Genomic DNA, 16,303 nt, shown 5'->3' on the forward strand with positions numbered 1-16,303 from the left:
ATCGGGATTCTAAAGTCGGTTTGTTTGCTTCTCACTCGGTCAACATAACATAAGACAAGGAAACTCCGTACCACTTAGTGGCAACCGTGAAAAAAAGAATAAAACGAGGGACTACTTGTTCAAGCTGGTTCGTTTTCAGTCTAATTTCATCGTACACCCACTGAATTTCTTTACAGAGTTCCAAGCCGTAACGGTTTCGGTGATCACGTATCCACCCTTTTTGACTAGAAGAACGTTGGCTTGCACTCCAGTGGCTCGAGTGAATCACTCTACTTGTGTTTCCTAGCTCCTCATTCTCCGTAGAGGAGTAAATTAGTCCACGGCAGCCTCACATAAAACCACCTGCAGACATCACATGAGAACTGCTGCTACGTTTCAGTAACTCCTTTTCAAAGAAAAAAAAATGTCCTATATTTTATCCTTGTTTTGCAGCTCACTACATTATTTGAAATGCGTTATAAATGTTCCTTTGCTACTGAATTTCGATAGCCTATTCACTAATCACTAAAACCTGAACATTTGAGACCAGTCAAAATGAGCAAAGCCACTACTTCGCCGAATGCTTTTTGATGAAGTTGATGAGACCATTGGTGGAAGAGTCGTGTGACGTCACTGGTTCAGGTCCCTCCAGTTCTGGCTGAATTGCTTTAGCGAGCTGTTTGCCTAATTCAACTCTGCAAGAAAAAGATCGTTTTGTAAGGAGAAATTCTAGCTGACTGGGCGAGATTGGTTTGATGTTTAAAATACAGTCGAACCCCTATTAAGGGCTTAATAGGGGTTGGTCGCATAATAGGGGTTCGTGTAATTTGAATATTTTTTGGATTGGGTTAATTTCTTAGTGAACATAGGATCGCGCAAGACAATCTTAATAAACGTGTGTTGTAATGTTTTTATCAGTCGACAAATTCTACTTCGGATTCTTACCTGCCATCGTCTTTTCCGAAACAAAGTTAATTTACGTGTATTAAATTTTGGGTGGCCGCTTAAAAGGGGTGAGGACAATAGAGAACCCCTTTATCAGAACGACCAAAGGATGGTCGCGGCCGCTTTATACTGAGAGGTGGCCCGGTAATAGGGGTTTTAATTTACAGTATTTTACTGGTGACTTCGATATCTGGCCCCTTAATTGGGGGTGGTCGCTTGATAGGTGGCCGCTTCATAGAGGTTGGACTGTAAATTCTCCCTACCAGTGATATGAGAAGTGTATGTAGACCTGAAATGTGAATTTAAATGCTGCAATACAAATTCAGAAGGGATGACTGGAGGAAATGACTGACATGTGGATGCTGCTGTAGTCATCTTCCTTAACAAAGCTTCTTTTCCGTTGAGCAAGAATTCAGCAATGTTTTTAATCCATCAAAAATGATTTTTGTTCAAGCAAGAACAAGCGCCTCGTACAACTGATTGAACCTCAATTTTTGGTATAGAGGTTGACGTCTTACTTAAACGCTCTGGCGTTTCCCGTTCTCTTGAGAAAATAATGCATAAGCAGTGAGGAATTTCAGCCACTTACCCCCACTGGTCATATGAGTTGATATCCCAGATAACTCCCTGACAAAATATCTTGTGTTCATACATAGCTGAGGAAAAGAGCAAGCGCAACAGTAAGTGACGCAGTTATTATCATTATTATGATACCTGTATTTTTGTCTTTCTTCCTCATGTTTGCCTTTGGTTTAGCTCAAGCTTCACACGAAAATGGATGTAAAAGAAAAGGAACTAAACCTGGTTAACGTTTAACCTTTCTTGCGTCAATAACTTGTGGCATGGGGAAGAGACAAATATGTATTTACGTTCTACAGATTTCTCTGGTCCCAAAGATCTTACAAACTCCAGCGGTTCGTAATGTTACTACTAACTTCCTATTTTCCACTCTTATTATATAGCTGAGAAAATTACTTCATTGTGATTGGCTGAGAGCAGGCCAATCTGTCGTTAATTCTTAATTTGCACCCAAGTGCAAATTAACGTGCACGCGTCCGCAATTTTCTTAGTCATATAATAAATGAGCAATCGTAGGAAAACTCGAGCATTTAAAAGGATTTACACTACTCGTGACATTTTCAAATTGCACTTGCCTAAAGGCTCGTGCATTTTGAGAGAATTTTCAAATATCACTCGTCGTGTAAATCTTTTATTGCATTCGCATTCATATGATTACGTATACATGTGATTCCGCCGAAGTAGTCCTCAATAGTTCGATCATTCATCGAATATATTTCACAAAACTTCTTCATAATGCTGTTAAAAGTGTAACTTACCGATCAAGGCGCCCAGGATAAAGGGAGTCAGCTTTTGAAACAATATGGAATTAGTGGGCTTATTTCCAGCAAATACCTGCAATGGAATCAGAGAGCTGGTCATGACTGTGCTATAGAACCTCGAACATATCGTATCTTTTTAAAAGCAATTTCTACATAAGTAATAAGTAATAAGTAACGTTCCTAGTTATCTTTCAACATGTTTCAAACACAAAATACGTCGACTCTTTATCAAAGACGATTAACATTAAGAAATCCTAGTTGACCTTTTCACGCGTACAGCATTCCTAGACGCCATGCTGAGTTACTAAGCTCGCTGTTACGAACTAAGAAATGTGTGCAAGAAATGTTAGATCCTTTTTTTTTATATCTATCAGCTATAATTATAACGTTTCAGTCGACGGAAGCATTACTTTACTAAGGTAGAAACAAAGAAGTTATTTAATAATGAACCAAAGAAACAAGAGTGTCAAAACGGGGGACGAGTTAGACGTATTAAAGGAGCTCAGCCACGGTATTTTGAGTTATTTTGGCCACGGACAAAACTACCTTTAAATGGTAGGAAACCTGAAAATAATAATTTCCTCAGATAGAAAAACACTTAAGAGACTATAATAATAAACCACAAAGGAACAAGGATGGTTGAGGATAGAGAAGACTGACACGGATTACAAACGAAGAACTTGAAAAAAATAGGCTAACCTTTTAGACGATGCGCAAACCGTGACGTAACTACTTTAAGAAAGATGAACTTACGTGACACGCCTACTTTACCTACTGCGACTAAAGACCAGAGCAGATAATACCTTATGGGGCAAAATCCTCTCCAATGTTTCTCCTGTCTTTCCACTCTTCTCGAGCTCTGCGCGGGCTTCCTCGCTAGTCTTTCCTTTCATCAGGGCCTCGGGTTGGGCCAAGAAATTGGCCAAAAGAATCTGCCATAAATTAAAATGAGAGTTTAACAGGAAGTTTTTGTTTACTTTAAAACTGAGCATGTACGAAAGTTTGGGAGTACAAAAATCATTTCCCGCAAGACACTGTACCTTGTGATGTAATCCACCACGAATAGGATTCTGGGTCTCGACCGGCGCCAAGAAATCCCCTGGAATTAGCTTTGTTCCTGAAAAGAAAGCCGAGGGAAGTCTGGGTTGGATTTCAGACATGAACAACAGACGGTGGCATGGAAACAAATTTCTGCTATGGATGGTTGGCTTACAACTCACAAGTTTTCACTAAAAACGACTAAAATGCTTATGATAGCGAGAAACAATATATATTAAGCAGAAAGGTTCCAAGAACTTGATTAAAAGCTATTTTTTGCAGTCTAGTTGGCCTGCGAGCGGGATCTTTGATGAGCCTGCTCGCAGGCTGGAGTCTAGTGATTCATAGGTGCCGCTGCATAGCTATAGCTCAGGCTTTTAAGTCTTTGTTCAGAAGATGTATTAACGCTATCCAGCTGATAAAACACTATGTTCACAAATGTTCAAATGTTGTTGTTTATCGTGGTCAATGCACTTAGCTGCACCTAGCTAGTTCACAGTCATGCCACTTAAACTGAAAGAAACAAATATATCAACTAAACATAATAGGCTTAAAAATCCCAACTGGCGGGAGGCAGACCAGTTGGCTATTTACAAGCCTGACCGAGGAGTTGAACTGGGGTCTACCGAGAAACAACTCCAGCTCAGTGGTCAGAGTGGGACTTGAACCCGCGACCTCCGGATTTCAAGTCCGGCGCCCTAACCACTCGGCCACGCTGCCTCCAAGCAGGTAGCGCAGTATGTTTTGTCAACACTAAGCCACTGAAAGGCGATTTATCCGGTAAATAGCCTTATTTTTTTTCTTCCTGATGGATTTGTAATTCCAGGAAGAGAAACAGAATCGACAGGAATCTGCCATTTGTGGTATAAGACTTATTATCTCTCAAGTTCGCATGACAGCCCGGAGGAAATCAGAGATTGATTGCATGTTTGCCCACAAGATGTACACAGTGGATATTGTTAACAAAGGATCGGAACAAACCTTGATGGATGAGCTGATAAAATGCATGCTGTCCATTAGTGCCAGGCTCTCCCCATACAATGGGACCAGTTGAGTAGTTGACATGTGCACCACTGCGAGTCACGGACTTGCCATTAGACTCCATGTCACCCTACCAGAAGACATGCGCACAAAGTTGTCACCTTATACATAACAACCTAATTAACTCTTGACTAACCCTAACTCTGTCATATCATGTTGATTGTTCACTGCAGAAAACGACCTTCTTAGACTGAAAAAAAATGAAAATTGACAACTTCAAATGGTCAATAATTTGTTATTAATTTTAAAACAGCATTGGTTGCCAAATGATTCCTACTTACCTGCTGAAAATAGGCGGCAAAACGGTGCATGTACTGAAATAAAAACAACAACAGTTTTAAGCGTAAATATCGACAACGATGTACTGCTCAGAGGGAAAATTTCCAAGAAATCTTAAGTCACATATAACAATATATAATTCATGAGAAGAAATCCAGCAAGATAGAGAAAGGTTTTCCTTTAAATTACATTTACTTCTGTTCTTTATTTCTGTTCTTTGTTCTGGTTCTCTTATTTAAGTGTATTGCCCCAGTTTTGGTCTTCTTTAGCCTGCAAGCAGGTTCTCATGCCGCAGAGACAGAGCCTGCTCGCAGGCTAAGTCTTCTTCTATTGAAGCTCACTGTGGGTGGCATACTGCCAGCTCACTAGTAGTAAGGGCTCACCTGGTCATATGGAAAAAGGCCATGTGTCTGGGCGCCAAAGAAATTGTTGTACCAAACTCCTAACACAGCAAGGATGACAGGGATCTGTTCACAAAAGATGTTACAAACGGTAAGTTCAGACGAATTTGAAGAGATTTTCAGTCTTATTTTAACCTTTACTCGATACTTTCAAGGACTCAGTGTGAACTATAAAAACCAAAACACTCTGAGAATTATCAGTATCAGGTTCTCTGTTGTCTGTAAAATACGAAACCTATAGGGTTTCCCTGTATAATGTAACACGAAATGTTTGATTTCAAGGGTATGGCTAGCTGTTTACCAGATAGATTAAAGTGAAATCTTCCTTGCCAAATGATACTCTTATGGTGTTTGGTGATATGAAAAGTAAATGGTTTATAATTTTCTACTCGCCTAGCTTTTGAACCAATCAAAACTGTTGTCATGTGACCAGCATTGTGCCAGTGGGTTACATGACATGCAGCAGTGTAATGCCGATTTTTTTTTCTACCTCTTACTAACTCAAACCAAATCCGTTCCCATTGCATTTGTAACCTGTTACTACCATTATCTCCCAACTCCGAATTTCTTGAACTAATTATTGTTTCCTCTGGAGGTTCAAGAAATCGGGATTTCATCGAATAACACTTGCAAGAACTCATAAGGTTAAAAATAGTATGAACTGTCTAACAGCAAGAAAGGTGTACCACAGGGGCATGGACGTAAAAGAATGATAAAGGGAGAATACTTACATTTTTTTCCAAAGGGGTTGAGCAGAAGTGATTGTCCTAAAACGAAATATCACATGCATGTCAAGTGCTCAATACTTTGACAAATGACAGTCATAGTTATTTCCTCTTTCTGTTTATTTCATTTTTTTAACTCCCTTTTTAAGTGATATCTGGTACAGCCCATTTCTGTTAAACTCTTACAAATTAGCTGCCCTGAAAAAATGTTTGCCAGTGCCCCTTTTTCAAGATTGGGCACAATAATTTATTTCCGTAAGGTTTTCAATGAGCCGTTAAAAAACAAATCTTTATTCAGATTAACACTTGATTTCTGCTTTAGCCCACAACGTCAAGTTATTATGCATGTGGGAAGTTTGGAGAGCACTAATGAAGTTTAAGACTAGCTCAAGGCGCGGCCAAGCTTGTTGAGTGCTTCCCAAACTTCCCAAGAGCGTTATAACTCAACGACGCACATAAAGCATGAATCAGTTGTTTTAAAATGTGGCTGACGGAAATTATGTGTGACAACTACGAGTCGCACACAAAGAAATTCCTATGGCAAAAGCAAAGTTTACTTCGTTCATGGGCTATCATACTACAACAAAGCAGCTTTTTTTTGGATACTGAGTTTGACAGCGCAGCCTTTCTAGCTATGTTATAAAAGGCAGCTTAAGCAAACCATGATGACGATGGCAATGAAAACGTCAACAAACAAAAGAATTAATGAGCAGTGCGTTATGTCTTTAAGTATAAGTCTGCACTTATTTGCCGTCCTCTGCAAACCAACAGCGTGAAATGACTAAGTTTTGCGTAGTCTGAGGAACGCCAACGACGACGACCAAATTGTTTTGTATTTCCATGTTGAATTGAATGTTGTCATTGCATATTTAGCCTGTACACGTTTTTAGAGCCAATAGTGCACTGTTTCAAACATATCTAGACAATAGGTCACTTTCTATATATTAGAATTCAGCTTGATAGTGAGGCTTAGAGGACACAAACAAAATAAATGAATAAACGTGGTCATTCACGTTTCTTTGTTTGTGCCCTCTAGGCCTCACTGCCAAGTTGAATTTTAATACATCAAAAACAGTCTGTTGCGAATTTCGCTGGTAAAATACAAATTTATCTCTGACTGGGCATCGTCCTCGGCGTCGCCGTCATCATTGCTTAAGCGCCCTAATATCTTTTTGGGTAAATGTTACGAAGTATTTACCATAGCATGTGCTCCAGCAAGAAGAGCTTCAAAGTTATCCATTCCTGCAGTGGAGAAATAGTGCAACTGCAATTACACGTACACCTCAACACGCTATGTTGGAACTGGAACTTGCAGTCTTAACTAAAGGTAACTGAGATAGTGTGGGGCTAAAACAAAGCAAGACTTAAGGCAGTGAATGGGGCTATATATCTGTGTGCAGGGGAGGGGTGCATAAGGAGGTGATGGAGAGCATCTTACATTGCTCATGTTGTACTTCTCGCACTGCTCTTACTAATGCACGACAATATCCTCGCCTCAACAAAAGGTCAATGGACAATCTGCAGTCAGCTCTGAACAACATGGTCTGGCCCATCCGTGTAGTAACTCTTACTAAATCTGCTTCCAAGCTACCAGAGATGAACTATTTTACCATCCTCTAGCAGAGATTGTTTTTCACTTGATTTTAGATATAAACGTTGAAACTGACTGACAGAATGAGTTATGATTTTTTTTTTACCAATAAAGACAGCAATGGACATCCCAATAGCTGACCAAAGAGAGTATCTTCCTCCAACCCACTAGAGAAGAGAAGCAAAGAAACAAACAATAACGTGGTAAATAGAAATAGAAATAAGGAATTAACATATGTATGTACTAAAATCAAGTGTCACTAAAATAAGTTGTAAGTATCTTGATCCTAGCAGATTACATGCATGTTATTTGATGACTTTACAGCGACTGCACAATGTCGTTTTACATACTAGTAAATTTCACAATATTTAGCAGGGTGTACATTCAGTTATCACTGTTACTTACATCCCAAAACGCAAACATGTTTTTCTTGTCAATTCCGAATTTTGTGACCTCTACCTGTGGAAAAAAGGCACACATGATTGGATGGTGGCCAAAAGATCAGTGCATAGGACACCAAACTCAGAGAACAAGGTTTTCCTCACTCAGGTTTACATGTATGAATGTTGGTTAGGGCAACTGTAATGGACAGCATGAGGTATGTGCATGTACATGTAGGATCCCATCTAGGGAAGGGGAGGAGGGATAGAACTACGTATACCACAAGTCACTTTAAGTTACTGTTCATAGTAAGGTAAGGGTAAAGTCTGCATACATGCCAAATGGCCTATCAGGTCAGTGCTTATCCTGGTTTCAGTAGCATGAAGTGAGTAATTTAAGTATTTCTACCGTCCTCTGCCCTCTGCCCCCGCCCTGGATGGGATGCTAGTCCATTGCAGGATTACTCGTCAGATTATGTTCGGTGGTACCCATTTATACACCTGGGTGGAGAGAGTTACTGTGTGAGTTTAGTGTCTTTCCCAAGAACACAACACATTTATGTCCCTGGGTAGCCAAGGCTCAAACCTGGACTGCTCGATCCGGAAGCTAGTACACTAACCATGAGGCCACTGCACCTCCCTAAGTTACTGCTCATGGTATGTCTTAATGAACATGAAGAGGCAAGCAAATTTAACCATACCTCATTGGTAGAAAGAGCAATAAAGTGCTTTGCCACAGCTGATTCCTGTTTTGAGAAGAAGAAAAAGAATTTTTATCAACAAAAGGATTAAACATATCAATGCTGTTTTTCACATTTTATAGCTCTCGAATCGCTTAGCTAGCTTACAGGAGAACACAAGCATTGCCTTGTCATTAACGCTTACTCATACATGTAGATGATAGCATAAGTGCATGACTTATAAGACTAACTAGTTAAGGCAAAAGACACTGACCTTTCAGTAAGGAGCATACTTCTTAAAAGTTAACTTACATCCTTTAGCTTTTCCAGTAGCCACTCTCTTGCTGACTTTGCATTTGTAATGGTTTCTATAGTGGTGAAAGTCTGCAATGAGAAGTGCAATAATAAATAATGATATAATTTTAATGGGTTGAAGTTGGCTTTTTCTTCTTGGGTCAGATGGCCATGCATCCTCACAAAAACATTAATGCCAAAAAAAAAAAACTCTATAGGCAAAAAGGGGTTGGGATGAGATAAGTTGAATTCTCATGCACTCCACACCCTTGTCCCAATCTCTTCTTGCCCCATACTCTCTGAAGTCCTTATTTTTAAGCAAAAAAAAACAGAATACAAGCAGTCTTCACTAAATATGTTCATCCAGTGCAGTATCTCAGGTCCGGTTGCAACCAACTTTGGCTGGCAACCTGTGACTTGAACTGTCCAGAGTGAGTTGAGGTACGTGTCTTAAAGTATGGGTCATGTGGTCAAGTGGCACTCAGGGAAGAAGCTTTTCAGTGGCTAGATAGTGCTAGATAACGAAATCAAATTTCATGGCAAATATTTTGTTTTATATGAGTGCTCAAGATAAGGGACAAGTCAGACTTGCCAGATCAAAGGGTCAGATTTAATCATAAGGGAAGAGGGCCGGATAACATAAATTAAAATAATATTGATCAGACACCAAATCACAAAAAATCATTTGAAATTGATTTAAAGATCAATATTTACAAAGGTAAATTTATGGTACCTTTGATGCTACAATAAACAATGTTGTTTCTGGATTTAATGTAGCCAGTGTCTTTGCAAGGTGAGTTCCATCAATATTGGACACAAAATGGACATGGAGGTTTTTCTTGCCGTAAGGTTTAAGGGCTTCAGTGACCATCAGAGGTCCCTTTGAAAAAAATTACAAGGCAGACAAATTGAACATGTGACAACAAAATTATCTATGAGTTATGGTATTATAATGTATGTAAACTGCTTTTTGTAAATTAAGAATTACTGGAAAGCATGCTTAGCTTTTTGTATGCACCCTTATCTAATTATGTAGATCTTCACATTTTACTGTTGCCTACCAAAGGACAATACAGCATGTGGGTTGAATGTAAATTGCCAGGTAATAAAATGCAATTGATATGTATTTTGACTGGGTCAAACAAAAGGCAATTAATATTGAAGTTCAATTAAGGCTCAATTCCCACTATGAGATGCACCTGCAGGAAATCATGGTTGTTGTATTCACCATCTTTGACTGGATATTTGTCTTCAATTGATGATTTATGCAACTACATGTACTATGATTCCCCACAGGCACACTTCACAGAGGGAATCAGTAAGGTCACAATTAATGTGTCAAGCCATAGCTTAAAAGGAATCTGAATTTTCATCATGTTGTTAGACTAAAAATAGACTGAAAACCCTTAAATTCTGATAAAAAAAATCTTTCATCACATCTTGCATGTACCTGAAAAGCCTAGATCTTTAGTTCTATAGCTGTCAGCCAATTATCTTTTATCTTAATCATTACTAAAACCAACACTAAATATATTTATAATAATTATAGATCATTAAAAAATGTACCAGATCTGATCCCCCAATTCCAATATTCACAACATCTGTTATTGTCTTTCCAGTGTGGCCTGATAAGTTCAAATAACATTAATTTAGATCACTTACAAAAAGTTCTAAAGTTTACTAATTTGACCAACATGTAAAAGGCTACATTGTTTACATTTCATTGGAACAATGCTCTGTCAGAGACACCCACAATGCTCTGTCAGGGTCACCTTGAACTTTTGTGATTAATAAGAGAAATTTAATGTCTTTTGGTTTTTGGATTTATTTAATAAAATGTCATTTTGTGTATCAAAAATAGGACTCAGCTACGTATGATTTTTTGGCAAGGCGACTAGACATAAAGGTTTTCAGGAATGTTCAAAAAAAGCCCTTACAGTTGAACCCTCATGTTTATGCGGCCACCCCTATTAGGCGACTGGTCAGTAATCAAGGTCCCAATTGAGGGCTTTTCTTAACTATTACTTTTACCTCTATTAACTGGCCAGCTCCCTTTAAGCGGCCACTATCCATTTTACCCATTTAATACATGTAGGGGTGGAACTATAGTTAAATAAATCCATGAAGAGTCAAGTTCCCCAATAGAATGGCTGAGCAGATAAACATTTTAAAGAATGCAGCCTAAAAGCAACCTACCAGAGGTTTAAAAGTACTTCAGATGGCCTAAAACAGCATTTTTGAGTATTTGAGAGAAACTGTCATTGGGTGCCCCTGTTTTGTTGCCGTCCAAACACAAGTTTAATTGTTAAAAGACATAAAAGACATAATTGTATATACCTTTCCATGTGCCATTTCTCACAGCCTGCAAAAAGAATTTTTTTAATATTTTAAAAACAGATCATTTCAAATATATTCTATTGTCCACCCCAGAGAAATGTGCAGTGAGATACTAAATACACTATATATATGCCCTGGATGTAATATTAAAATTAAGCTTTGATTAAAAGTTATGCAGTTCAAGAGAGAAGATCAGTTTTTTGTGGAAAAGAAATCAACAGATAAATAAATAGGAATTTGTAGTACCAAATCTCACGGAGAGGCTCTTTGTCCACCATTTCCAGATCGCATAATTGGAATTTGGCAGTGTTGGTTTTTCTGGAGGAAGGAAAACCAGAGAGCCTGGAGAAAAACCCTCGCAGCAAGGCAAGAACCATCAACAAACTCAACCCACTTGCGACACCAGGTCCAGAGTACAAACCCAGGCCACATTGGTGGAAGGAGAGCACTCTCACTACTGTGCCATCCCTGCACCCAAGACTATAAGGAAGTACAGTCAAGTTCACAAGCTACAGTGTAGGTGCCCTATTATATATTTGATTTACAATTTATAAAACAAATTGTAGCAGCACGTACATGGTGGTTCTCAGCCAGTTTGGTTTGCACCTTCCATGCACCCCTCCCTCTTCTACAACATTACCCTTTTCAAGTGAGAAAGCTGGGAATCAATCTGTTTTTCTTCAACACTCATCCCTCAAAACTAACCTACCTCAGTGAAAGACCTCATCTGGTTAAGAACTGCATTCACATCATCCATAACCTGATGATAAACATATTAAATGTACTTAATGTCAGACCTCTGCTAACAGGAAAATCCTGCAGGCAGACATATCCCATAAACAGACACATGGCAATCATACCAGCCACATACAGTAAATTATATTATTAAATATTACTTAATATATTTTTAAAACACTATTTTAACTGCTCCTAAGCAGACACCATGTACCTCTACTAAGAAGACACTTTTTGGGTCCTAAGGGTGTCCACTAAAGTAAATAATAATGATGAGGTTTGACAGTATTATAAATTTGTTTAAATGTATAAATTTGTTTTACTTTGTTGTTTTTTGTCAAATTAAGTTAAGACTGGTTGTGCAGCTTTACCAAGGGAAATGCGGGGGCTGACTGCTGATCTGAGGAAATATCTCTTAACTTGAAATCTCAATTGAGACAGATTTCTGACAAACATCTGTATTTTGATGAAAGTAATTGCAGTTATTGTGTACTAGTTTTGAACACTTTTGAGACTTTAAATCTACAACTGTCAAATACTTTCAAGGTGAAATACCTAGATACATGAACAAAGTGCACACAGGGCATATTTAGAGCTAGTTTTAATTTGCATTGATCATCAGCCTGATAAATAAATCTAATAATATACAAATCCAGAATCCAGGAAAGTTGTAGTACCTATAACCATTCAAGCAAGGGTAAAAAGAAATTACGAGGACTGGGGGTGGGGCTTTCAATCAAGAGTGAACATTTTTAAAGGAAAGAATGAAGCTTAACTGTATTTTAAAGACGGGTGGGGTGGAGATGCAAAGCAAAGATTAAGGGCATATCAACGAGGCTACAAAACTTACATTTTTTCCATCCACATTTATTGGTGTATTAGAACGGTTTCTAAGAGCGATATGGAGAACTGCTCGGTTCTGGAACAAAAAACACATGTCTAGTTACTGGAGCTTTCATCAGACTATGTTAATTTTTAACCAACTGCCCAGTGATAAATATTTATCTATTTTGAGCAGTTAAACACAGTGCAAAACTTATTTCCTATTAAACACACCTCAGTAAAATTAATCTTCTCTCCAGAAAACATCTTCTGCCGAGCGCTTTCAATTCCCCTGGCTTTGGCCTGTTTAATAGTAAAGAGAAAATGGCAGCAGCTAGTATGGTTATAAGTCTGCATACGAGCCAAGTGGCCCATCAGGCAAGAGGTTCTTTTGGTTTCTGTGACATGAAGTGACTAGGAATATTTCTACTCCCCCCTAGATGGGATGCTAGTCCATCGCAGGGTTATACCTCCCCCAGCATTTACCTCACCAGTACCCATAATGTAATACACCTGGGTGGAGAGACTTTCAAAGTCTCTGGCACTTTGAATAAAATTGCCTTGCCCAAAAACACAAAACAATGTCTCTGGCCAGGGCTTGAACCCGGACCACTCGATCCACAGACAAGTGCACTAACCATGAGGTCACTGCATCTCCCAGCTAGTATGGGAATGGATTATGTTTCAAATGGGAAAAGCCAAGAACAGAACTAACACACAGTATAGCAATGCACAAAAGAAATATTTTTCACCTCTGGTGTTTCTCTACCTTAAAAACTATTATTGAACATCTCTAATTTATGTTTTCATCAAAAATAAAAACTATATAACTGCAGATTATAAAATTCTGTTAGAAAGGGTATACATGTTATGATCTCAAAGCCCTGCCTGTTAGTGGAGGCAGGGTGGCTGCTGGTTAGTGCGCTAGTCTCTGGATCGAGCAGTCAGGGTTCAAGTCCTGGCTGGGGACATTGTGTTGTGTACTTGGCAAGACTCTTTACTCTCACAGTGCCTCTCTCCAACCAGGTGAATAAATGGGTACCGGCAAATTTAATGCTGGGGGTAAGCCTACGATGGACTAGCATCCCATCCAGGGGAGAGTAGAAATATTCCCAGTCGCTTCGTGGTACAGAAACCGGGATAAGCTGCAGTCTGATGGGCCACTTGGCTTGCAGGCAGACTTAACCCACTGTTAAAGACCAGACATTATTATTATTATTATTATTATTATTATTATTATTATTATTATTATTATTATTATTATTATTACACATACCAGATTCATAAGGTGCTTCATGGTCTCCTCTGTAATGATATTTTTGGAATAGTCAACTAAGAGAACACCATCTTGAGTATCAAGCTGTACACTTATGGAGAAAAGAAGGTTGTTAAAATACACCATTCTTGCATGCGTACATACATGTATCTTTAAGCTACACGTAGGTTTATTCTTTTTTATGCAATTTGTTATAAATTTCATATAATTTATATGATAAAAGAATTGCATTATTAGAGTCAAATTTGATCAGCAGTAAGTTCAGAAAATAAACTTAAAAAAAAAGACACTGTCCCAAATTATGCATTTCATTAGTATTTAACACCTTGAGAATGTGCAAGATGATGATATTCTTGAAACCTCTACAGTCAAGTCTGGAATTGATCAGCATGAAAGTAAAATTATTATTAATTAATGGTGCTGTTGTGTTGATCAATAGACCAGCTTTAAATCCCTTTCTTGCCTGATGTGTGCACCCCCACCGCTTTCCAACCACTCCCCGCATTACAGCTTTCCCCTACCTTCAACCCAGAGGGTCCACAATAGGGTTCTCAATTCCCACTTTCCCACCCATTTTTTCCTGTTAATCTTGCCATCCCACCCTTTTTTGCCTTGAAATCCCAATCCTGCCCACTTTTTAAAGACGTTTCTGCGTTAATTATTAATTTGTTAAATTAATAATTAATTTAATTATTAATGCAGAAACTTTTTAAAAATCAAAATCGTACAAAAGATTACAAAAGAATTCATTGGATAGCAGATAAATAAGCCAAATGATTATAACGTTTCTTTCAGTAAACGGTTTACTGTTTTGTTTTCTTTTGTCCACGTATCAGTGAAAGAAAAAGATTGTTCATTCCCAAATTTAAGAGATGGCCCGTAAATACACTTGAGAGTTTCTTTCAAAGCTTTCAGTGTCTTCACTTTCCTTGAGATCTGGGCTCAGAACTTTTCTTTCCAAAAGAAGGTATTCCTGCTTGCGGATCCTTTTCAAAATATATGGCAACGCAATTTGTAGTTCGCATACTTCATACGGTAAATCACTATCACCATCATCCGGTGTGGTCATCCTGGCCAAAACAAAGCAAGCCCTCTGGAAAAGGTCGAAAGACTGGAAAAACTACAAAGGATTGTGGGGTCAAGATTACAGACGCAAGCGTCGAAAATGTCGGAAATGGATAGATGTCATTGATGTCAGAGGTCAACACAAATGATCGCAATCAGTAGAAATAGGACTCAAAGACCTCATACAGTCTCATGGGACTAATGTAGTCAAGCGATAATGGATACATTTGACAGAACCTGACAGGGTACAGAGCTTTTGCTATTCGTTACTTGAAACCTGACACAGCTATGCGCACATTTCTGCCAGCTTGTGTTTTTTGCGCTGGTCAATAACAATTTATGACGTCATGTAAGAATTGAAATCCCTTATCCCGCTCTCTTCCCCTTACGAATCCAGCATCCCAACCTTATAAAAACATGAAATCCTGCTCCTGCTCGTAATTGTAATTCCCGCTTCCCGCCCCTGTTTTCAGCTCAAATCCCAAATATCACAGCGAAAAAAGCCAAATCCTGCATCCCGCCAAACCTATTGGGGACCCTCAACCCATACATGCACATTCCATGAGTGTTCAAAGGATACATGGATTATCTTTTGCTTTATTAATAGGCATATTAACCTACTAGTATAGACAACAACGGAATGTTTAATCCTGTATCAGAATGCAAGATTACTTGCAAAATTCATGTGGTGAAATAAACTGAAAGATATATTAAGACTTCTGTCAACTATGTGAAAACGTCTTGTACACGTTAAACGCTGTGATTGTTTGAATGCATATAAATGATGAAGCTTTACTTCAACACTGAACGCCTGCTGAAGGAATGATTACACTAATTATGCAGTACAAAGATTTAAGGTTTCATAAAAACAGAACGCTGCAACAAATTATGTCCTCTTTTACTATGTATCGAGATCAGATAAAGTTAAATTTCGGCCATTTCGTTACATAGATTATTATTATGACAAGTTCCACAGGGTCAAAGAAAATACAACTGTACTACAGGCCAATCTGAACAAAGCAAAAGAATTATTGAATAACAGATCAAGCTGTACAGCTGTACCTGAATTTCTCAAACCTCCCGGGATCTGCCTCAAACAGAGCGCGCATATGGAACTTGGAGGCAGCTTCATAATGAGATTGGAGCGCAGAAAACTCAGGGCACTCTGTAAGAGAGGTAGCCATGTCTAACTTTGCGATTTTGGGGGCTGTGCTCATGAATATAGTCAAAGAAATGCAAAGTCACCCCAAGAACGGGGGCAATATCGCCTAAAAATCAGTCAGGCGTAATCCATCTGACAGCTACGTCATGTAACCGTCAAATGACGTCGCCTGTGTCACACGGAATTCAGGGCCTTCTCGAAGGTCCTGAAAAG

General features: G+C 38.7%; 1 protein-coding gene and 1 non-coding gene across 2 annotated transcripts; both read right to left on the bottom strand.

Annotated features, from left to right (window-relative positions):
- Positions 1–86: 86 nt before the first annotated feature.
- LOC145466073 (glucose-6-phosphate isomerase-like) lies at positions 87–16,145 on the bottom strand. Its single transcript, XM_081449852.1, has 22 exons — positions 15,991–16,145; positions 13,864–13,954; positions 12,822–12,890; positions 12,616–12,684; positions 11,740–11,790; positions 11,031–11,055; positions 10,260–10,318; positions 9,427–9,573; positions 8,712–8,783; positions 8,421–8,465; positions 7,745–7,798; positions 7,446–7,506; positions 6,947–6,990; positions 5,755–5,790; positions 5,006–5,089; positions 4,625–4,657; positions 4,284–4,413; positions 3,305–3,381; positions 3,068–3,196; positions 2,262–2,337; positions 1,514–1,580; positions 87–674 (listed from the first exon to the last, which is right to left on the bottom strand). The coding sequence occupies exons 1-22, from the start codon at positions 16,143–16,145 to the stop codon at positions 548–550; spliced, it is 1,701 nt and encodes a 566-aa protein (XP_081305978.1). The 3' UTR covers positions 87–547.
- Positions 3,950–4,029, bottom strand: Trnas-uga (transfer RNA serine (anticodon UGA)). The gene has a single exon. It is a non-coding gene; the product is annotated as a tRNA-Ser (tRNA).
- Positions 16,146–16,303: the final 158 nt, after the last annotated feature.

This window comes from Orbicella franksi, chromosome 13 (assembly GCF_964199315.1).
Source record: "Orbicella franksi chromosome 13, jaOrbFran1.1, whole genome shotgun sequence".
NCBI lineage: Eukaryota > Metazoa > Cnidaria > Anthozoa > Scleractinia > Merulinidae > Orbicella > Orbicella franksi.